The sequence below is a fragment of the Pseudophryne corroboree genome, chromosome 11, assembly GCF_028390025.1.
Source record: "Pseudophryne corroboree isolate aPseCor3 chromosome 11, aPseCor3.hap2, whole genome shotgun sequence".
In the NCBI taxonomy this organism is placed as follows: Eukaryota; Metazoa; Chordata; class Amphibia; order Anura; family Myobatrachidae; genus Pseudophryne; species Pseudophryne corroboree.
Genome location: NC_086454.1, coordinates 137,130,658 through 137,155,356, shown reverse-complemented (window position 1 = coordinate 137,155,356; position 24,699 = coordinate 137,130,658). Strand labels below are relative to the sequence as shown.

Below are 24,699 nucleotides of genomic sequence, written 5' to 3'. Positions count from 1 at the left end.
TTGGCACAACATATGTAGATGGCACTTTTACAATGACTCTGCCTCCATCCACACCACCCCTTGTATTCCCTGCCTCATCATATTGTGTAACAGTGATTGGCACAACATATGTAGACGGCACTTTTACAATGACTCTGCCTCCATCCACACCACCCCTTGTATTCCCTGCCTCATCATATTGTGTAACAGTGATTGGCACAACATATGTAGATGGCACTTTTATAATGACTCTGCCTCCATCCACACCACCCCTTGTATTCCCTGCCTCATCATATTGTGTAACAGTGATTGGCACAACATATGTAGATGGCACTTTTATAATGACTCTGCCTCCATCCACACCACCCCTTGTATTCCATGCCTCATCATATTGTGTAACAGTGATTGGCACAACATATGTAGATGGCACTTTTACAATGACTCTGCCTCCATCCACACCACCCCTTGTATTCCCTGCCTCATCATATTGTGTAACAGTGATTGGCACAACATATGTAGATGGCACTTTTATAATGACTCTGCCTCCATCCACACCACCCCTTGTATTCCCTGCCTCATCATATTGTGTAACAGTGATTGGCACAACATATGTAACATAGTATCTGAGGTTGAAAAAAGACAATTGTCCATCGAGTTCAACCTATTTGTGGTGTCCTATGCATGATGATTTGACTAAAATTTCTGACTGATGCTGCTGTCAGCCATTGCATTTTATCCCTATTTATAGTAACTATAATGCATGACTATGCACCATACCCCTGGATATCCTTATCCAATAGGAATTTATCTAACCCATTCTTAAAGGTGTTGACAGATTCCGCCATTACAACTCCCTCGGGCAGGGAATTCCAAACACGTATTGTCCTTACCGTGAAAAAGCCTTTACGCCGTATTGTGCGGAATCTCCTTTCCTCTAACCTGAGCGAGTGTCCACGAGTCCTCTGTGTTGATCTAACCAAAAACAGGTCCCGCGCAAGCTCTGTGTATTTGTCCCCTTATATATTTGTAGATGTTGATCATATCCCCTCTTAGTCTCCGCTTTTCCAATGTAAACATGCCTAGTCTTTCAAGCCTTTCCTTGTATTCCATCGTCTCCATGCCCTTAATTAGTTTGGTCGCCCTCCTCTGTACCTTTTCAAGCTCCAGGATATCCTTTTTGTAGTACGGTGCCCAGAACTGTACACAGTATTCAAGGTGTGGCCTCACTAGTGATTTATATAACGGGAGTATAATACTCTCGTCCCTAGCATCAATACCCCGTTTTATGCATGCTAATATCTTATTAGTCTTCTTTGCTGCAGTCCTACTTTGGGTACTACTGCTTAGCTTGCTATCTATGAGGACACCTAAGTCCTTTTCCAGTACAGAATCCCCTAATTTTACCCCATTTAGTAGGTAGGTGTAATTTTTGTTCTTGTTACCACAGTGCATTACCTTACCCTTGTCTGTGTTGAAGCGCATTCTCCATTTGGCTGCCCATGCTTCTAATTTAACTAAGTCGTTCTGAAGAGACTCGGCATCCTCCTCTGTATTTATAGCCTTACACAATTTGGTATCATCTGCAAAAATTGACACCATGCTCTCTAGACCTTCTGTTAGGTCGTTAATGAAAATATTGAACAATAGCGGTCCTAATACTGAGCCTTGCGGCACACCACTTAGCACTTCAGTACAAGTTGAAAAAGATCCATTAACCACAACGCGCTGCTTCCTATTATCTAACCAGTTTTTTACCCAAGTGCATATTGTGCTTCCTAGCCCTGATTCTTGTAGCTTGTATATAAGTCTCATGTGTGGTACAGTATCGAACGCTTTGGCAAAGTCTAAAAAGATTACATCCACGTCTTTACCCTGATCTAGGTTTGCGCTTACTGTTTCATAAAAGCCAAGTAAGTTGGTTTGACAGGATCTGTCCTTCATAAACCCATTTTGATTCCTTTTAATGACCTTATTGGTTTCAAGGAACTTCTGAATACTATCTCTTAGAATACCTTCCAATACTTTCCCCACTATAGATGTAAGACTAACTGGTCTATAATTACCTGGTTCAGCTTTACTTCCCTTTTTGAATATAGGCACTACTTCCGCTATACGCCAGTCTTTGGGAACCATACCTGATATAACTGAATCCTCAAAGATCAAAGATAGCGGTTTTGCCAGTTCAGAGTGAAGCTCCATTAGAACCCTTGGATGAATACTATCGGGCCCTGGTGATTTATTAATCTTTAAATGTTTTAATCGGTCACAGACTACTTCCTCGCTTAAATAAGTACCTATCAGTGTGATATTGTCATTATTGAGATTGTGTCAGTCCCTGAATTGGGTCCTCTCTAGTGAATACTGTTGAAAAAAACTCATTTAGTGTGTCCGCTATGTCATTATCATTTTTGCTTAAGACTCCCAACTTGTCTTTCAAAGGGCCTATACTCTCCTTTTTTAATCTCTTGCTATTAATGTATTTAAAGAATTTTTTGGGATTCGCTTTGCTTTCCTTTGCTACTAGTTTTTCAGTTTCTACTTTAGCCGCTCTTATTTCCTTTTTGCAATTTTTGTTACATTCCTTATAGTGCTGAAATGACTCTGCTTCCCCGTCAGATTTGTATTTTTTAAATGCTCGCCTTTTCTTGCCCATAAGTTCCTTAATCTTTTTGTTAAGCCACATCGGTTTATGATTTTTATTCCCTTTTTTGCTACTCATAGGAATATATTTGAGTGTATTTCTCTAACGTCCTAAGTGGATGCTGGGGACTCCGTAAGGACCATGGGGAATAGCGGCTCCGCAGGAGACTGGGCACATCTAAAGAAAGCTTTAGGACTATCTGGTGTGCACTGGCTCCTCCCCCTATGACCCTCCTCCAAGCCTCAGTTAGATCTTTGTGCCCGAACGAGAAGGGTGCACACTAGGGGCTCTCCTGAGCTTCTTAGTGAAAGTTTTAGTTTAGATTTTTTATTTTCAGTGAGACCTGCTGGCAACAGGCTCACTGCATCGAGGGACTAAGGGGAGAAGAAGCGAACTCACCTGCGTGCAGAGTGGATTGGGCTTCTTAGGCTACTGGACATTAGCTCCAGAGGGACGATCACAGGCCCAGCCTGGATGGGTCCCAGAGCCGCGCCGCCGGCCCCCTTACAGAGCCAGAAGGCAGAAGAGGTCCGGAAAATCGGCGGCAGAAGACGTCCTGTCTTCAACAAGGTAGCGCACAGCACTGCAGCTGTGCACCATTGCTCTCAGCGCACTTCACACTCCGGTCACTGAGGGTGCAGGGCGCTGGGGGGGGGGCGCCCTGAGACGCAATAAAAAACACCTTGGATGGCAAAAAATGCATCACATATAGCTCCTGGGCTATATGGATGCATTTAACCCCTGCCAGAATACATAGAAAAATGGGAGATAAGGCCGCCGATAAGGGGGCGGAGCCTATCTCCTCAGCACACTGGCGCCATTTTCCCTCACAGCTCCGTTGGAGGGAAGCTCCCTGTCACTCCCCTGCAGTCACTACACTACAGAAAGGGTTAAAAAAGAGAGGGGGGGCACTAATTACGCGCAGTATTAAAGATACAGCAGCTATAAGGGGAAAAACACTTATATAAGGTTATCCCTGTATATATATATAGCGCTCTGGTGTGTGCTAGCAAACTCTCCCTCTGTCTCCCCAAAGGGCTAGTGGGGTCCTGTCTTCTATCAGAGCATTCCCTGTGTGTGTGCTGTATGTCGGTACGTTTGTGTCGACATGTATGAGGAGAAAAATGATGTGGAGACGGAGCAGATTGCCTGTAATAGTGATGTCACCCCCTAGGGGGTCGACACCTGAGTGGATGAACTGTTGGAAGGAATTACGTGACAGTGTCAGCTCTGTATAAAAGACAGTGGTTGACATGAGACAGCCGGCTACTCAGCTTGGGCCTGTCCAGACGTCTCATAGGCCGTCAGGGGCTCTAAAGCGCCCGTTACCTCAGATGGCAGATATAGACGCCGACACGGATACTGACTCCAGTGTCGACGGTGAAGAGACAAATGTGACTTCCAGTAGGGCCACACGTTACATGATTGAGGCAATGAAAAATGTTTTACACATTTCTGATAATACGAGTACCACCAAAAAGGGGTATTATGTTCGGTGAGGAAAAACTACCTGTAGTTTTCCTGAATCTGAGAAATTAAATGAGGTGTGTGATGATGCGTGGTTTTCCCCGATAATTTCTAAAATGTTATTGGCATTATATCCTTTCCCGCCAGAGGTTAGGGTGCGTTGGGAAACACCCCCTAGGGTGGATAAAGCGCTCACACGCTTGTAAGGGCTCTACCCTCTCCTGAGATGGCCGCCCTTACGGATCCTGCTGATAGAAAGCAGGAGGGTATCCTAAAATGTATTTACACACATACTGGTGTTATACTGCGACCAGCAATCGCCTCAGCCTGGATGTGCAGTGCTGGGTTGGCGTGGTCGGATTCCCTGACTAAAAATATTGATACCCTAGATAGGGACAGTATATTTTTGCCTATAGAGCATTTAAAAGATGCATTTCTATATATGCGTGATGCACAGCGGAATATTTGCCGACTGGCATCAAGTCTAAGTGCGTTGTCCATTTCTACCAGTAGAAGGTTATGGACACGTCAGTGGTCAGGTGATGCGTATTCCAAACGGCATTTGGAAGTATTGCCTTATTAAAGGGAGGAGTTATTTGGGGTCGGTCTTTCAGACCTGGTGGCCACGGCAACAGCTGGGAAATCCACGTTTGTACCCCAGGTCGCCTCTCAACATGAGAAGACGCCGTATTATCAGGCGGTCTTTTCGTGGACAAGCGGGCAAAAGGTTCCTCATTTCTGCCCCGTGACAGAGGGAGAGGAAAAAGGCTGCAGAAATCAGCCAGTTCCCAGGAACAGAAACCCTCTCCCGCCTCTGCCAAGCCCTCAGTATGACGCTGGGGCTTTTACAAGCAGAATCAGGCACGGTGGGGGGCCCGTCTCAATGAATTTCAGCGCGCAGTGGGCTCACTCGCAAGTAGACCCCTGGATCCTTCAGGTGATATCTCAGGGGTACAAATTAGAATTCGAGACGTCTCCCCCTCGCCGTTTCCTAAAGTCGGCTTTACCGATGTCTCCTTCTGACAGGGAGACAGTTTTGGAAGCCATTCACAAGCTGTATTCCCAGCAGGTGATAATCAAGGTACCCCTCCTGCAACAGGGAACGGGGTATTATTCCACACTGTTGTGGTACCGAAGCCGGACGCCTCGGTGAGACCGATTCTAAATCTAAAATCTTTGAACACTTACATACAGAGGTTCAAATTCAAGATTGAGTCACTCAGAGCAGTGATTGCGAACCTGGAAGAAGGGGACTACATGATGTCTCGGGACATCAAGGATGCTTACCTTCATGTCAAAATTTACCCTTCTCATCAAGGGTACCTCAGGTTTATGGTACAGAACTGTCACTATCAGTTCAGACGCTGCCGTATGGATGGTACACGGCACCCCAGGTCTTTACCAAGGTAATGGCCGAAATGATGATATTCCTTCGAAGGAAGGGAATTTTAGTTATCCCTTACTTGGACGATTCCCTGATAAGGGTAAGATCCAGGGAACAGTTGGAGGTCGGTGTAGCACTATCTCAGGTAGTGTTGCGGCAGCACGATTGGATTCTCAATATTCCAAAATCGCAGCTGGTTCCGACGACTTGTCTTCTGTTCCTAGGGATGATCCTGGACACAGTCCAAAAAAAAAAAAAAAAAAAAAGGTGTTTCTCCCGGAGGAGAAAGCCAGGGAGTTATCCGAGCTAGTCAGGAACCTCCTAAAACCGAGCCAAGTCTCAGTGCATCAATGCACAAGGGTTCTGGGTAAAATGGTGGCTTCCTACGAAGCAATCCCATTCGGCAGATTCCACGCAAGAACTTTCCAGTGGGACCTGCTGGACAAATGGTCCGGGTCGCATCTTCAGATCCATCAGCGGATAACCCTGTCACCAAGGACAAGGGTGTCCCTCCTGTGGTGGTTGCAGAGTGCTCATCTTCTAGAGGGCCGCAGATTCGGCATTCAGGACTGGGTCCTGGTGACCACGGATGCCAGCCTGCGAGGCTGGGGAGCAGTCACACAGGGAAGGAATATCCAAGGCTTATGGTCAAGCCTGGAGACATCACTTCACATAAATATCCTGAAGCTAAGGGCCATTTACAATGCTCTAAGCTTAGCAAGACCTCTGCTTCAAGGTCAGCCGGTGTTGATCCAGTCGGACAACATCACGGCAGTCACCCACGTAAACAGACAGGAGGGCAATGGCAGAAGCTGCAAGGATTCTTCGCTGGGCGGAAAATCATGTGATAGCACTGTCAGCAGTATTCATTCCGGGAGTGGACAACTGGGAAGCAGACTTCCTCAGCACGACCTCCACCCGGGAGAGTGGGGACTTCACCCAGAAGTCTTCCACATGATTATAAACCGTTGGGAAAAACTCGACAGGTATTGCGCCAGGTCAAGGGACCCTCAGGCAATAGCTGTAGACGCTCTGGTAACACCGTGGGTGTACCAGTCAGTGTATGTGTTCCCTCCTCTGCCTCTCATACCCAAGATACTAAGATTGATAAGATGGAGAGGAGTAAGCACTATATTCGTGGCTCCGGATTGGCCAAGAAGGACTTGGTAACCGGAACTTCAAGAGATGCTCACGGAGGATCCGTGGCCTCTACCTCTAAGAAGGGACCTGCTCCAGCAAGGACCCTGTCTGTTCCAAGACTTACCGCGGCTGCGTTTGACGGCATGGCGGTTGAACGCCGGATCCTGAAGGAAAAAAGGCATTCCGGATGAAGTCATCCCTATCCTGATCAAAGCCAGGAAGGATGTAACCGCAAAACATTATCACCGCATTTGGCGAAAATATGTTGCGTGGTGCGAGGCCAGTAAGGCCCGACGGAGGAAATTCAACTGGGTCGATTCCTACATTTCCTGCAAACAGGAGTGTCTATGGGCCTGAAATTGGGGTCCATTAAGGTTCAAATTTCGGCCGTGTCAATTTTCTTCCAAAAAGAACTAGCTTCAGTCCCTGAAGTTCAGACGTTTGTAAAAGGGGTACTGCATATACAGCCTCCTTTTGTGCCTCCAGTGGCACTTTGGGATCTCAATGTAGTTTTTGGGTTCCAAAAGTCACATTGGTTTGAACCACTTAAATCTGTGGAGTTAAAATATGTCACATGGAAAGTGGTCATGCTGTTGGCCCTGGCCTGGGCCAGGCGCGTGTCAGAATTGGCGGCTTTATCCTGTAAAAGCCCTTATCTGATTTTCCATTCGGACAGGGCGGAATTGAGGACTCGTCCTCAGTTTCTCCCTAAGGTGGTTTCAGCGTTTCACCTGAACCAACCTAGTGTGATGCCTGCGGCTACTAGGGACTTGGAGGACTCCAAGTTGCTAGACGTTGTCAGAGCCCTGAAAATATATGTTTCCAGGACGGCTGGAGTCAGGAAAACTGACTCGCTGTTTATCCTGTATGCACCCAACAAGCTGGGTGCTCCTGCTTCTAAGCAGACTATTGCTCGTTGGATTTGTAGTACAATTCAGCTTGCACATTCTGTGGCAGGCCTGCCACAGCCAAAAATCTGTAAATGCCCACTCCACAAGGAAGGTGGGCTCATCTTGGGCGGCTGCCCGAGGGGTCTCGGCTTTACAACTTTGCCGAGCAGCTACTTGGTCAGGAGCAAATACGTTTGTAAAATTCTACAAAATTGATACCCTGGCTGAGGAGGACCTGGAGTTCTCTCATTTGGTGCTGCAGAGTCATCCGCACTCTCCCGCCCGTTTGGGAGCTTTGGTATAATCCCCATGGTCCTTACGGAGTCCCCAGCATCCACTTAGGACGTTAGAGAAAATAAGAATTTACTTACCGATAATTCTATTTCTCGTAGTCCGTAGTGGATGCTGGGCGCCCATCCCAAGTGCGGATTGTCTGCAATACTGGTACATAGTTATTGTTACCAAAAAAATCGGGTTATTGCTGTAGTGAGCCATCTTTTCTAGAGGCTCCTCTGTTATCATGCTGTTAACTGGGTTCAGATCACAAGTTGTACGGTGTGATTGGTGTGGCTGGTATGAGTCTTACCCGGGATTCAAGATCCTTCCTTATTGTGTACGCTCGTCCGGGCACAGTATCCTAACTGAGGCTTGGAGGAGGGTCATAGGGGGAGGAGCCAGTGCACACCAGATAGTCCTAAAGCTTTCTTTAGATGTGCCCAGTCTCCTGCGGAGCCGCTATTCCCCATGGTCCTTACGGAGTCCCCAGCATCCACTACGGACTACGAGAAATAGAATTATCGGTAAGTAAATTCTTATTTTTTTAGCTAGCAGGAATTTTAGTACCTCCCATTTCTCCGTAGTATTTTTTCCTAAAAACAAACCTTCCCATTCAATATCCCTGAAAAATACCCTCATCTTTTCAAAATTTGCTTTGCTAAAGTTTAAAGTCCTAGTTGAGCCAGTATAGGGCTGTTTGTAGAAACTGATATTGAATGTGACCATATTGTGGTCGCTGTTTCCTATGGGTTCCCCTACTATAATACCCGATACCAAATCCTGATTGTTTGTTAATACCAGGTCTAAGATTGCATTGTACCTAGTTGGTTCCTCAATTAGTTGGACTAGGTAGTTATCATTTAGTGTGTTTAAAAACATATTGCCCCTAGCAGTATCACATGAATCGTTTTTCCAGTTTATCTCTGGATAGTTAAAATCTCCCATCACTACTATGGGGTATATGCAATTGCGGTCGAATTCGCGGCAATTTTCGCCGTTTTTTAATTCGACCAAATTCGCCAGGTGAATTCCGGAAGGTGGCTTCCGGAATTCACCATATTCAATGAAAAACGGATTCGCCAGAATCGCGGGCGAAAATCGGCCGATTTGGCGGATTTTACCGCGATTTTAAAAAACGGTAAAAAACGGGAAAAACCCGAGAAAAAAAAATGGCGTGGGGTCCCCCCTCCAAAGCATAACCAGCCTCGGGCTCATCGAGCTGGTCCTGGTTCTAAAAATCCGGGGAAAAATTGGCCAGGGATCCCCCGTATTTTTAAAACCAGCACCGGGCTCTGCGCCTGATGCTGGTGCCAAAAATACGGGGGACAAAAAGAGTAGGGGTCCCCCGTATTTTTAACACCAGCATCGGGCTCCACTAGCTGGACAGATAATGCCACAGCCGGGGGTCACTTTTATGCCGTGCCCTGCGGCCGTGGCATCAAATATCCAACTAGTCACCCCTGGCCGGGGTACCCTGGGGGAGTGGGGACCCCTTCAATCAAGGGGTCCCCCCCCCCCAGCCACCCAAGGGCCAGGGGTGAAGCCCGAGGCTGTCCCCCCCCATCCAATGGGCTGCGGATGGGAGGGCTGATAGCCTTTTGTGATAATAAAAAGATATTGTTTTTTCCAGTAGTACTACAAGTCCCAGCAAGCCTCCCCCGCAAGCTGGTACTTGGAGAACCACAAGTACCAGCATGCGGGAGTAAAACGGGCCCGCTGGTACCTGTAGTACTACTGGGAAAAAAATACCCAAATAAAAACAGGACCCAAAAAAAAAAAAAAGTACCTAATCCCTTCTAATATAAATAGATCTGCTATTCCCAAAAAAAAAAAAACACCAAAAAAAACATGTTTAAAATTTTTTTATTTGTTTTCACCCTCCAAAGTGTGGCGGATTGAAAATGACGAATTTGCTGTCTAAAAGCCCTGCTGTCGAATTTCCAAACTTGAATTGAATATGCTTTGGTCGAATTGCAGCACTTGTATCATTGCAGAAAAGTCGAATTTGCAAAAATTCGAATTTCAAAAAGTCGAATTTTGAAAGTCCGTTTTTTGGTCGGAAAGCACTGAATTGCATAGGCGATTTTTTTTTTTGGTCGAAAATGACCCGAAATTCGACAATTTCGGGAATTCGACCGCAATTGCATATACCCCATAGTCTCCTACTCCTGCTGCTTTTTCAATTTGCTTTATTAACAATTCATCATCAGATGCGTTGATACCAGGCGGCCTATAGCATACACCCAATACTAACTTTTTTGTTCCTTTTTCCCCGCATGCAATTTCTACCCATAATGTCTCAACAGTGTCTACAGTCCCCTCCTGAATATCTTCCCATATATTAGGTTTTAAAAACGGCTTTACGTACAGACACACCCCTCCACCCTTTTTATTTAGTCTGTCTCTCCTAAACAGTGTATAGCCCTCTAGTTTGACTGTCCAATCATGAGATTCATCCCACCAAGTTTCAGTAATGCCTATAATATCATACTGTTTGCTTGCTGCAAGTATTTCTAGTTCACCCTTTTTACCAGTAATGCTTCTGGCGTTTACATACATACAACTAAGATAAGTATTTTCCCTTGCGTTAGGGACATCTTTCACCTTATGTGGCAAGGATGACCTGTAATCGTCATTGGTTAGTGCTTTGGTAAAATCCCTTTTAGTACCCATGTTAGTAACCTTACCGCCTGCTCTTACCCTCCCCCCAACTTCTCCCCCATTTCGTTTACTACCGCCATCCCCACTATTCTCACTGCATGACCCGTAGTTTCTAGCTAAACCCTCCCCCCCAGACTCCTAGTTTAAAATCTCCTCCAACCTTCTAACCATCCTTCCCCCCAGCACCGCTGCCCCCTCCTCAGTCAGGTGCAATCCGTCACGACAAAAGAGATGGCGCCTGACTGAGAAGTCCGCCCAGTGTTCCAGGAACACAAACCCCTCTTTTCCTGCACCAATCCCTAAGCCACACATTTACCTCCCTAATCTCCCTCTGCCTCCCTGGACTAGCGCGTGGCACGGGTAATAATATGTTGATGGCACTTTTATAATGACCCTGCCTCCATCCACACCACCCCTTGTATTTCCTGCCTCATCATATTGTGTAACAGTGATTGGCACAACATATGTAGATGGCACTTTTATAATGATCTCAACTCCATCCACACTATAATGACTCTGCCTCCATCCACACCACCCCTTGTATTTCCTGCCTCATCATATTGTGTAACAGTGATTGGCACAACATATGTAGATGGCACTTTTATAATGACTCTGCCTCCATCCACACCACCCCTTGTATTCCCTGCCTCATCATATTGTGTAACAGTGATTGGCACAACATATGCAGATGGCACTTTTATAATGACTCTGCCTCCATCCACACCACCCCTTGTATTTCCTGCCTCATCATATTGTGTAACAGTGATTGGCACAACATATGTAGATGGCACTTTTATAATGATCTCAACTCCATCCACACTGTGCTGGGCATCTCCCCGCATGTCAGAGTAAATGATCATAGCTGTGCTAAATTTAGCACATCTACGATCAACTCTGAATTACCCCCACTGATTCCACCTGTGTGTACAACAGAATTCGGAGAGCCACTAATCATTTTTTGTTTTTTAAAGTTTTTTTTAGATAATGTGTTTCTGGATAAAAGAGCCAACAATACCTGCAATTGCCATCAGCAGAATGCATGTTTTCCTAAACATCGGTTATCATGCCATCATTTATATCCAGCATGAAAGCCCCAGCACTTGCTAGCTGTGGTAAATACAGTATGAGACTTACCGACAGCCAGAAATCTTCGTATAATGTGCAGGACATCAGGCAGCGCTCATACAGTATGACTATCCGATCATGCAGACCCTGAGAAATCTCAAAGTCCAGATATCTTCTCCAGCTTTGTAGCTGCTTCACATTTATTGGTAAGGCATTGAAATAATGGATTGTTATCTGGTTGAAAAAGAAATTGAGAAAATAACCTAGGATATAATTTAATTAGAAGGATACATATATTTGATTATATGAATGAATGCAACTCACCTCCCTTTCAAATGGACAGCGTTTTTTAACTTCCTCTTCATTTAAGAGATATAGTTGTTCCCTGCTCTTTATTATGTGTTCACGAAACTTTGTAATCTCAGATTCCTGTAAAATATAAAGAAAAAAATGCAACAAATGAAAAGTAGTGTGTTCTGCATAGTCAAAGTAACAAAGTATTCTCTGTGACCTAGTGCCTGCCGGGACTTTCATTGCACCTTAGCTGACCAGACCACAGAGAAGGAGCTCATCAATCTCTATTAGAAATGGAAGTAAGTTTTATTTAACTTTATTTCTATGATAACTATTCATTTTCTATGCAATCAGCCACTTAGAGACACAGGTTGATCACTGAAGCCGACTCCGGGCTATGCCTGTCAGCACGCAGTAAGGGAGAAGTAGGAGTAGGGCAAATGGAGGACAGCCTGCATGACACCATCTGAAGATGGCATTATTATCTCTAGGCTCCCCTGGTATTATTTTACATTATAACATTACTAAAAATTTGAGAAGATCACATTTCCATTACAAGTAAGCAATTTGCTTACTACAAATATACAGCAAAAGAAAATTGATAAATGACCATTAGTGTTGTAACCGATTCCAAGTGAAATAACAGGCTGCATGCCTTCTGCGTATGTAAACAAGTTCTCCAATGAGTATTTATATACAGTTATACTTACATCATTCATAGTTGCCAAATAGTTTTAATACATCACCCAAACAAACCCATTTTATTTAAAATATATACATATTATGCAGGATATTCCGTTAGACCCGATAAATTTTCATTAAAAAAAAAAACACAACAGGGTTTTAGCTTTGGGCAATTCAATGACCCTCTCCCCCCTTTTTTTTCCGGGTGAAAACACACAGGATCCGAGATAAGTTCCCAGACCTATGTGTTTTTGCTGCCAGGCATACCTATCATCGGCCATCACCGATTATGGCCAGCATCAAGGACAGTTGAATATGGGGCGGATAAATTTGCTGCGGCTATTTTAATATTTTATTTGAATATTTCTATATACAGTACTGTGCAAACATTTTAGAACGCTTTAAAAAAAAAAATCAAAGTGTTAATAATAGGATTTATTGTCTTACCTGGTTAAATCCTTTTATTTGAGTCCATAGGGGTCACAAGGTTGAAGCTGAATATAGGCTGGATGAAATTACGTTTGGGCACCAAAGGGTTACATTTTTGTACCTGTCAGCCCTCAGTCCTCCTGTCCACTATGCCCCCAACCCCTCGCCTAGGCCCGCAAGTTTAGTTAGCAAGCCCTCAGCAGGAGCGAGGCAGGAAGACCAGCACTCATACAGAGAAAGATGCACTAGAGAGCTGTACACACACTCCTCAATATAGGAACAAGATCCCGCAAGTCAGGTGCATTAGAGAGGGTCCCCTGTGTCCCCTATGAACTCCAAGAAAAAGATTTAACCAGGTAAGACCATAAATCCCGATTTTCTCTCTCGTCCAGTAGGGGGTACTGGGTTGACACTGGAACGTCCTAAAGCTGTTCCTTCAAGGGCAGAGCTGCTTCTGGACTGCGCTAAGGACCCTACGTCCAAAGGCAGCAACAACAGACACAAAGGTGTCAAACGCATAAAACTTAATAAAGGTCTGGGCAGAAGACCACACAACCACCTTGCATAGCTGTTTTGCAGAGGCCCTACGATGGAATGCCCTAGAAGCCCTCACGGAAAGTGTAGAATGAGCCATCAACCCAGTCGAGGCAGGGAGGCTTGCCGCCGAATAGGCATGGCAAATAGTCAAATGGAACCACCTGGCCAAGATCTGTTTTGAAGCTGGCCAGCCCTGCTTGTGAGAGTCATATAAAACGAAAAGGGAATCCGACTTCCCTGGTTCTGTCCACATATATGCAGAGACTCCACCCAACATCTAGAAAGGCTTCTGCTTGCGAACAATCCGCAAAGGACGAAACAAACAAACTTCTGGTTGACGTGAAACCTAGAGACAACCTTCGGCAGGTAATGTAAGCGAGTGCAAAGGACCACCTTGTCAGCGTGAAAAATTAGAAAGGGAGAGCACCATGATAAGGCACTGAGATCTGATACTCTACGGGCTGAAGAAATAGCGAAGAGGTCTTCCAAGTTAGCCCACGTAGATCCACCATATCCAGAGGCTCAAAAGGAGCTGACCAGAAAGATCTAAGGACAAGGGACAGATCCAGTGGAGCAACTGGAGGCACAAAAAGGGAATGGACATGTAGCACTCCCTGCAAAAAAGTAGGAACGTCAGGCAATTGAGCTAACGGACGGTGGAACAGGACAGATAGGGCAGAGACCTGGACTCAAGGATGAAAGTTGGAGACCCAGGTCTAGACTTGCCTGAAGAAAGGCAGCAGATGCGAACGCCGAACAGAGTTTGGATGGAAACCTTTAGCAGAGCACCACACAAAAGTCCTCCAAACACGATGATAAATCCTGGCTGTGGAAGGTTTCCTGGCTCTGGGCATGGTATTAATTACGCCCTGAAAAAAAAAGTCTTTTTTTTTTTTAGGACGGATGTCTCAAGAGCCACCCCGTCAAAGCGAGACGGTCTGGATCCGGATGAAGACTAAGGCCCTGAAATAGGAGATCCGTCCTCCGTGGTAGATGCAGTGGAGTGTCTATGGAGAGACTGTGCAGACCCACCAGAGCCATCCCACTTGAACTTGCGACTAACTCGCAGCAACCCCTGGATTGCAGGTAAAATGTAGATGAGTGGGAAAGTGCAAGGAGCCGTCAGCGCGTCTACCAGAAAGTCTGCCGTATCCTTTTTTCGGGAGCAGTACTTCAGTACCTGATGGTAGTGTTGAGACGCCATCATATATATGTATGTCCGGGAGGCCCCAATGGCTGACCAGCAACTAAAACACCTCCGGATGCAGGGCCCATTAGCCTGAGTGTACGTTCTGGCTGCTTAGGAAGTCTGCTTCCCAGTTGAGAATGCCTGGGATGAACACTGCTGAGATAGTGGGTAGATGACACTCCGCCCAGTGGAAGATGTTGCTCACTTCTCTCATGGCTCTGCAACTGCCTCCTTGATGGTTTGTGTGTGCAGCGGTCGTTGCGTTGTCCGATTGTACCCTAACTGGAAAAACCTGGAGGATAGACTGAGCTGACCAAAGAGCTCTGAAGATCTTCCAGAGTTCTAAGATACTGACGGAGAGCTAGCTCTGCTGTACTGACCAGTGTCCCTGAAATGACTGATGTCCGCAGACATCCCCCCGAAGGTTGGCATCGGTAGTGAGCAAGATTCAATCTGGAATCCTGAAGAGGCGACCCTGATTTAGGTTGGCCTGGAGCAGCCACCACGAGAGAGTGTAGCGAACCGCCCTGGAGACAGCAATTGTCTTGAGGTGTGGATACGACCCATTCCACTCCGCCGACGGCCAGAACCTGCAATTGTATTGGACGGGATTGAAACGGAGCTACACCATCATGTTGAATGTGGCCACTATTGATCCCAGAAACTGCATGCAGGCATGGATGGACACCCTGCAATGTTGTAAGACAGCTCGAACCTTGGAAGTAAGTCCAGAATCTTTTTCTGCGAGAGAAAGACTCGGTGACACCGGGAATCCATTATCTCCTCGCAGTGATATCCAACCCTCTGACCTCAGTACCCAATCTCCTTAAAGAATTTAAGCGTTTTGGCACTCTCTCCAATTTCAAAATTAACTTGCAAAAGTCCACGGCGTTAAATTTAACATTGGATCAGACGAGTCTCCAAGTTCTCCAATCCATTTCACCCTTCGCATGGCATCCAACACAATTAAAATATTTAGGGGTGATCCTCCATAGGGATCTTTCTCAGATTTACCACTCAAATTTTCCCCTACTCTTATCCAAACTCCAATCTGACCTTATCAAATCGGGTGGGAAAAAAAAATTCATGGATAGGTAGAATAGGGGTAGTTAAGATGAACATCTTGCCCAGAATCCTTTACTTGCTGCAAACATTGCCCATCGCTATCCCTCGATCATGGTTTACCTCCCTACAACGTAAGATTAGAGATTACGTTTCGGCGGGATGTAAGTCACGATTAAAACATGACACTCTTCCAACTTTCCCACTTTTTCTCATACTACCAAGCAGTACTCCTTACGAGAGTAATGGAGTGGAGTCGCAAACTCCACAGGAAACAATGGGTGGACATTGAATTGGCCTCTCTTCCCTCCCTTAGCTCGGATTCCCCTTGGCTCTCTAAAGTCCCCCGGGTACTGCATCCACTGGCTGGCCCTATATTTCTGTGTTGGCGTCTTCTACGTACCCTTCCTCATGTTTCCGCGCCTCCTTCTCCACTTTTGCCATTGTTTGGGAATCCCGAGTTTCCCCCAGGCTGCCACTCCTTGCCGTTTTGTTTATGGCGAGAAAGGCATCCTGAGAGTAGATCAGCTGCTGGACGCATATGGCATAATACCCTTCCCCGAATTGCAGGCTAAATAGAATCTACCTAACAAAGAAATATGGAGGTATCTCCAAATTAAACATTACCTAATGACGTTTTGCTCTTCTGGGAAGGGTAAACGATCTATGACTTTGTTCGAACAGCTGTGTCTCTCCCAAACATATCCCAGACACACACTATCTACGTTTTATAAATGGATTATTGACCACAGATTTTCTTCCCACCTAAATATGTCAAGGTTTGGGAACCAGATCTCGCGGGTTTAGTAACTACAGATGATTGGGAAGATATCTATAATAATACTTTCTCCTTAACTACCAATGTTTTGGAGACTCACTACAAAGTACTCACAAGGTGGTATAGATGCCAGAATCTCCTTGCGAAAATCTACCCCGGAGTACCCAACACAAGTTGGTGATGTGGGACCCCCCTACATATATGGTGGGAATGCTCTTTTCTTCAACCATATTGGCACAAAGTGGTGGAGGCAGCTAACATTATTCTTGGTCAAGATCTACCCCGTTTTCCTAGTTTTTGGCTATTAAATCTTACTCGTACACCCAGACATCATCTTAAGAAATCACTATTACGCCATATTTTAAGTGTCTCCAAGGCAGTCATTCTAATACACTGGAAATCTACAGTTATCCCTACTATGAAGGAGTGGAACGCCCGCCTAGATCATTATATGGCAATGGAGGACTTCACTGCGTCTCTAGAAGTGGGAAACATCTTTTACTGCCACATGGAGCCCTTGGTTTTAATACAAAGAGACAATCCATTATAAATCTTCCTTTGAGGATAAAACCTCATTTTCTATTATATTTAAGTAGTCACTGCTATTGATGTGCCAGGGTTCCATGAGTTGGGAGGAGAGAACCCCACCTCGCCCTAAATATTTTTTCTTGGGATACCCTTTCCCCTCCTCCCCTATCTTGGGAGTAACTTTACTCCTTTTCTCTAAGCTCTTTCTTTCTTGTTCTTTATCTTTCCTCTAGATTTGTTTTTGGAGACACAATATGTTAGTTGAAATGCAGCAATCCCTCTACGGATCTTGTTAACGCTCACGTCTCCGAGTTCTTTTTGATGTTGTAGCTCTGATATTACTACTCGTTGTTTGTATTTTTTAAATTATCAATAAAAATTAATTTGCAAAAAAAAAAAAAAAAATCCCTTCTTTTCACTCAGTATGACTGGTTCAGTAGCCACCCTGTTATAATCAACCAAGATAAGATGAGGTGCAAAAATGGGGCCATGGCTGAGAAGGATTCAGTATGATATGCCGGCTGTCGGGATACTGATGGCAGGACACTGATGCCGTGATCCCGACTGCCGGAATACCAGCGGCAAGCGCAGCGGGTCCGCTTGCCACACTTTGGGCCCAGTGGCGACAGGGTTATTTTCCCCCTCATGTGGTGGCGTGGACCACCACCCAAGTGGGGATTCTGGCATCAGAATCCCTAAAGCCGGCAAATTGAATGTCTCCAACTGAGAAGGCCTGACCTCATTGGAAGGTGCTAAGCCTCCAACATGCTCCGAATGTCTGTGTAGTAAGACCTGTTTGGCCAATCTGGGCCCTTCAGTTTGATTCAAACCTCTATTATTTTACCTTTGTTTTTTCTAGAACTCATGGAAGCATTGTCACCAGAGAGTACAGGTACATAAGAGGTTAGACCCCATAAACTACCATGGAGTCTATTAAGAACGCTCTTTGAGGGTCATTTCGACCTGATCGCAAGCAGGCTACTTTTAGCACTGCTGCGATCAGGTAGTCGCCGCCTACAGGGGAGGGGGTTAGGGCTTTGCAGGGCTGCAATCCGCTGTGCAGAAACTGCACAAGCAAAAAGTTTGTGCAGTCTCTGCACAGCTCAGGACTTACTCACCCGTTGCGACAATCTTTCCTGTAGCTGACGTCCAGACACGCCTGCGTTTTCTTTGGCACGCCCAGAAAACGGTGAGTTTCCTCCACCGGCCGGCCTCTTCCTGTCAATCCTCTTGCTTTCCCCGTTGCGAACGCGTTCTTCAGTATTCTCATCGCTGCCCAGCGGCGGGCGGCGCCAGGCAATGACGCGCGCATGTGCAGTTTGGATCCGTTCGCACGGCTGCAAAAAAAAAGCAGCATGCGAACGGGTAGGAATGACCCTCTTAGATCTTTGGTTCAAAAGCAGTATTTCTGCACAATTGGATTCAGCCTGGATGCCATCTTTTCAACCACCAGGTGATCCCACTTGCCAATTTCTGGATCAATTGGCGCAGTTCATCGCTCTGGATGGAGGGACACCTCTTTAAGATGCAGATCTGGTCTTGCTTAAGTAATCAACCTCCTAATTGTTGACACTTGGGAGTTAAAACCTATATGATAGCTGGAATGTTCAGCTCAGCCCACTATATTATGTGGATGGCTTCTCTCTTTACCTTGTGGCCTTATGGTTGTTCAGACACAGTTGCATTGTTCAAATGAACATTCACTGGTTGACCTTGAAGAATGGACTAAGCCTCGGCAAGGACATTCACTAATGCAGAGTTCCTGGACACTGAGGTTTGGATTAAAGAATAACGGCACCCCAAACCTTGAGACAGGCATTGTTAGCAGAGTCAAATTACAGATTATAAATGGCCAGCACTTGTTTAGGTTATTGGGTCTAATCATCAAGAGCTGGGTAATCTTGGGCAGCTGCTTATTACAGCGGTACCCTGGTCCCAACTGGAGATCTGCAATGGCAGAAATAGGCTGCTGGTGTTACAGAAGCCGCTCATGGCATCTTCACAGCAAAGAAAATAAACTCGAACAGTAAAAGATAAAAGAGCACCTGGCTCTCTTGGGCCATTATATACTGCAGGAGTGGCCAACCTGTGGCTCTTGAGCCGCATGTGGCTCTTTCTTTCTTTAAATGTGGCTCCCAACACTTGAAGTCACATTACCACAACAGATCCGATAACCACTGCACTCCAGAAAGTCACGCGGAAGCACTACGAGGGCTGTGGACTGAGGAAGCCAGATACTAGAGATAAAACAACCACCATCAAACAGAGGATCCTTAAGCCCCTTTCACATTGCCAATACAGGATCCCAGCCGGGAATTACAAACGGTCCTTCCCGGGTAGGATCCGGCATTGGACCCTAACAGGTGGCTTCCCGATCCGGCAATTTGCTGGGTCGGTTGCCATAGCTGCAGGATGGGGGTTAGCGGCAGTGGGGGTGGAGGCGGCGTTGGGAGATGAGCTCATCTCCGTGCCGCCTCTCCCTATGTAGTAAACGGGTCCCATCGACCCGGGAACCCGTTTACGCTGCCACTGACCCGGTATTCAACCCAGGAATAGCACTGCTTATAACCCAGGTTGAGTTATCGGGTCAGGCGACCCAGGAATTCGACCATGGCCCATTCAGACCAACCCGGGTCGATACCGGGATATTTGTGCGGTGTGAAAGGGGTAATAAGGATCTGCTGCAATGGCATGAGTTGGGGGGCGGGCGGGGTAGCTGCTCTGGAGTGACACATGAGGGTACTAGCAGGAGTGACACATGGGGGAGCTGACTGGAATGACATAGCAGGGTGCTGGCTGAAGTGACACATTGGAGAACTGGATGAAGTGACATAGGAGGGTGGTAGCAGGAGTGACACATGGGAGAGCTGGATGAAGTGACATAGGAGGGTGCTAGCAGGAGTGACGTGTGGGGGAGCTGACTGGAGTGACACAGCAGGGTGCTGGCTGAAGTGACACATGGGAGAGCTGAAGTGTATTATGTGAATCGTCTCATTATATTTTATATGGTTCTGGCTTTTTCAGTTATTTTATGCGGAAGCGACTTCTTCAATGTATTTTATGTTGAATCTGGCTGTAAAAATGTATTTATGTGGATCTGGCTTTTTCAATGTATTTTATACCAGGGCGTGGCCTAGCGGGCACAAGGCCACACCCCATTTTTGCATGCTCGCCTTTGGCTCTTTGATGTACCTAACAAGATTTTTTGGCTCTTTGACTCTGACTGGTTAGCCACCCCTGATATACTGTATAAAATAAAAAATAACTAAGCCTTGGACATCCCATTGTGGTATAAAGGGGGAGGAGCCCAAGTTGAAGATGGTCACTTTAGAGTATCCAAACTCTTCAAGCCACTTGCTATACCCCTGGAAGAAGGGAAAAAAGCACAGGTTATAGTAGACTTACCTAGGTAACCTTCTTTTTCTGAGGTCCATAGTATCTACCTTGGGATATAAGGAAGCGATAGCGGAACGGGCACCAAACAGTTAAGCTTTTCAGACTCCCAGGATGCCATGGGCCAGCCACTTATATCCCCGCCTCAGGCAATTCAGTAGATTCCAAAACTCATGGCAGGAACTGTTCAAACGAGAGGGAGACCTATTCAGGCAAGAACATACACACACACTTCCATACCCAAAGACAGGAAGAGGTTAGTAAGTGTACAGATTCTCAAAATAGGTGCGTCAGGGTGGGATCCCCATGGGACTTCAGAGAAAGAAGGTTATCTAGGTAAGTCTACCATAACCTGTGCTTTCCCTATCAGGGTACACAGTGATCCACAGGACTTTCCAAAGAAGTACCAAGGGAATAGACGCTCCTCGCCAAATGCAGCATCCTGAGAGGCAAATGTGTCAAAGACATAATGTCTAATGAATATGTTAACGGATGAACGTGTGGCTGCCTTACAGATTTGTTCAGCTGAGGCACCACAGTGGGCTGCCCATGACGGACCTACCTTACGAGTAGAATGGGCAGACATTAGCCGGAAAGGGGGAGATCAGCTATGTTTCTGATAGTCATCCGAAGCCACTGGTACGATCCATGTAGATCCTTAACCACTTAACTGACGATTTTATTTTACCAAAAAAAAACGCTCGGAAATTGTCCATTTTATGAATGAATTAGGTGAAACATGAATTTAACCCTGTCCAAATTGATTTTAGTAAAAAAAAAATATATATATAATTTTTTTTCAAACATCGAAACATCGCAGCTTTTATTTTGAACACACTTTACCTGACTGGTCGCATCCTGTGCGACCAGGTCAGATAAAGCACTTGCAGGCATGGTCGCATCTGATGCAACCATGCCAGGTAAGTGGTTAAGAGCACAAACTACGTCCAATGATGCATCTCCCACAGACAAGTCCAGTCCCTGAAATGCCAGAACTACTATTCCTTCATTAAGATGGAACTTAAGAAACCACCTTAGAAAAATATCCAGATTTAGTTTGAAGAACTGCTCTATATGGATGAAATAGCAGAAAAGTAGGGCGACACAACAGTGCCCCTAAGGGGTATATTCAATTACAGTCGAAACTGCCGTTTTGTCGGAAAGAAGTCAGTTTTCGACTTTTTTAAGGTCGGAAGGGGTTCCGATCTATTCATTTATTATTTAGCTTTCCGACTTGTCAGAAAACACGTAGATCGGAGGAATAGCCGCCAATCCACGTGCTTCTGTCAGAAACGAGACCAAATTCTACAGGTTTTGGTCCCGTTTCCGACACTCTCAATCAGACTTTAAAAAAAAGTCGAACTGAGGAGAGGAGACGGAGGAGCGGGGTGGTTGGCTATGGGGAGCAGCTCGGCAGGCTAGGGGCAGCAGGACAGGCAGGTACCTTATGACGGGCGTCCCCCCGACCAGGCACCTCTCTCCTTGCAGCGCTCCCCAGCCAGCACTGGGCTACACGGCTGAGTGCTGTGATGTGCGGCTCCATCCAGCAGCTCCCTGTGATCTCACACACGGGAAGCTGCTGACAGGAGCTGCACGGACACCGGCCAAATCAGACAGTCGGATTTGGCCACTCAATTGAATAGGGCTGGTTGGATCCATTCCCACAAATGCATATCGGAATGGATTCGACAGTAATTGAATATACCCCTAAATATAATACTCTTGTCGCTGAAGCAATAGCCAGACGAAAAAGCACTTTAGAGGTCAACCATTTGAGATCCACATGATTCAGTGGTTCAAATGCGGCAATTTGAAGTACTCTGAGAACTATTTCCCAGGGAGCTGTGGGGTGAAGAAAAGGAGGCTGAATGCATTCCCTGGAAAAAAAGTGCAAACATCCTGTAGGTCTGCAATTTTCTTTTGAAACCATACAGATACTTCAAGGAAGCTATGCGGATACCCCTGTCCATTCCTGCTTGAAAGAAAGCTAGAATTCTAGAAACTCTGAAAGACTTCGGGTCAAAACCTTTGGCAGCGCACTACTGAAACTGTGCATGCCAAATCCAGTAATAAATGTGAGCAGAGGATGGCTTTCTTGCAAGCATCGTCTGAATTACCTCTTATGAAAAACCTTTTGCTTTTAAAACGGATGTTTTAAGAGCCATGCCGTCAGATAGTCGATCCAGATGTTTGTAAAGACAGGGACCCTGAATCAGCAGATATGGATGTTGAGGTAGTGGGAACGGAGTGTCCACAGACAGCTTCTGCAGATGTGTACCAGTTTCTTCTGGGCCACGCCGGAGCTATTAGTATCACGGCGCCCCCTTCCTGTTTTCAATTTTCAAATCAATCTAGGTACCAGAGAGATTGGTGGAAACGCATAAGCCAGATGAAAATTTAATCTCACCGACAGAGCATCCATGCTTCTGGACCCTTTGTTTTTGACTCGTAAGCGGGAACTTTGTTGTTCCGAAAGGGATACCATGAGCTCCACATCCGGCAGGCCCCCACATGTTTACCAGAATCTGGAAGACTTCTGGGTGTAAGGTCCATTCGCTTAAATTAATGTCGTGCCTGCTGAGAAAGTCTGCTTCCCAATTTAGGACTCGTAATGCGCAGCTTACCTCCTTCATTGCCATTTGACTTTGAGTGCCTCCTTGGTGATTGAGGTACGATACTGCCGTGGCATTGTCTGAGCGAATCTAAATCGGCTTTCCGTGAAGGATTTCTTTTGCTTGGGTGAGTGCAATGTATATGGCCCGAAGCTCCAAAATACTGATTGGCAGACAACTTTCTTCCTTGGTCCAGCGTCCCTGGAACGAGTACTGTTCCGTCACGGATCCCCAGCCCGGAAGACTTGCCCCTGTTGTCAGAACCAACCAATCTGAAATTCAGAAAGGTTGCCCTTTGTCCAGATGGGCCGTCTGTAGCCACCAGGCTAATGACCGACACACTTCCTGAGAAAGAGCGATTGAATTTTTACCGTCTGATGCAGTCTATTCCATTTGGAGCAGATCAAATGTTGAAGAATTCTTGAATGAAATTGAGCATACTCTACCATGTCGAATGTCGAGACCATTGATCCCAGAACTTCCATTGCTGTCTGGATGGATACTCTCCGACTGTGTAGAAATTTCTGAACCCTCGTCTGCAGTGTGGTTACTTTGTTCAAAGGCAGAAATATTCTCTGAAAACTGCTTTCCATTACAGCCCCCTAATACGTCATCCTTTGTGATGGAACTAAAGAGGACTTTGTCCAATTTATAGGCCAGCCCTGATTCTGTAGGCAGGCTATAATCACTTGAAGATGGTGTTGCAGAATTTCCTGAGACTGAGCCAGGATAAGCAGATTATCTAGATATGGGAAAATCCTTATTCCTCGATGACGAAGAAGAGCTGCCATCGCCACCATGATCTTGGTAAATACCCTGGGAGCTGTGGCCAGTCCAAAAGGTAGAACCTGAAACTAGAAATGCTGATGAAGGATAGCAAACCTGAGTTAGCATAGATGAGACGATAAATAGGTACACGGAGGTAATCATCCTGAATATCCAGGGATACCTTAAATTCTCCCAGCTCTATAACCAAGATGAGTAAGCCGGCGCTGGCTGTCTTTCCAATAATTAAAACAACTATGGATGATTGAAAAACACTTGTATTTATTAACTGACACTAATTAGTGAATAAAAACATGAATAAAATATAAAATTCACACAATCATATAAAATTAAGGGCATATATGGAGCTGAGAAAAAATTCAAATGTGCTGCTAATGAGTGTCCACTGAGGATCCCGGACTAGAACACTGGACAAAAGTTCCCTGGGGAAGAGAAATGGAATACAGCTGGTTTTACCCGTATAAGCGGAGGCTTCCAATTGCTTTTGAAAACAGCAGGCGAGCTGTATCACTTGTATTCAAGCTGGGTCTCTCCGATGAATGCTGTAATTGATATGTCCCACAGAGAACAAATCCAAGGCAGGTGTTCCAAAATAGATTGTCAAAAGTCCATATCTGGATCCTGTGATGAAGTGGAGCACTGGTGATAGTGGTGATGGCAGCTTTTTCACACTTAACGCGTTTCCCTAGGCACGGTCACCTAGCTTCATCAGAAGCTAGGTGACCGTGCCTAGGGAAACGCGTTAAGTGTGAAAAAGCTGCCATCACCACTATCACCAGTGCTCCACTTCATCACAGGATCCAGATATGGACTTTTGACAATCTATTTTGGAACACCTGCCTTGGATTTGTTCTCTGTGGGACATATCAATTACAGCATTCATCGGAGAGACCCAGCTTGAATA

At 45.7% G+C, this 24,699-nt stretch overlaps 1 protein-coding gene across 3 annotated transcripts in view; it reads right to left on the bottom strand.

The window, feature by feature from the left end:
- Positions 1–24,699, bottom strand: part of LOC134969121 (pre-mRNA-processing factor 39-like) — a 225,143-nt gene that overhangs the window by 68,897 nt on the left and 131,547 nt on the right. For all 3 annotated transcript variants that reach the window (XM_063944845.1, XM_063944847.1, XM_063944846.1), the window contains exons 7-8: positions 11,828–11,932; positions 11,573–11,737 (exon numbers count right to left, since the gene is read on the bottom strand). In XM_063944845.1, the coding sequence (XP_063800915.1) occupies positions 11,573–11,737; positions 11,828–11,932 (270 nt within the window). The remainder of the gene's footprint in view (positions 1–11,572; positions 11,738–11,827; positions 11,933–24,699) is intronic.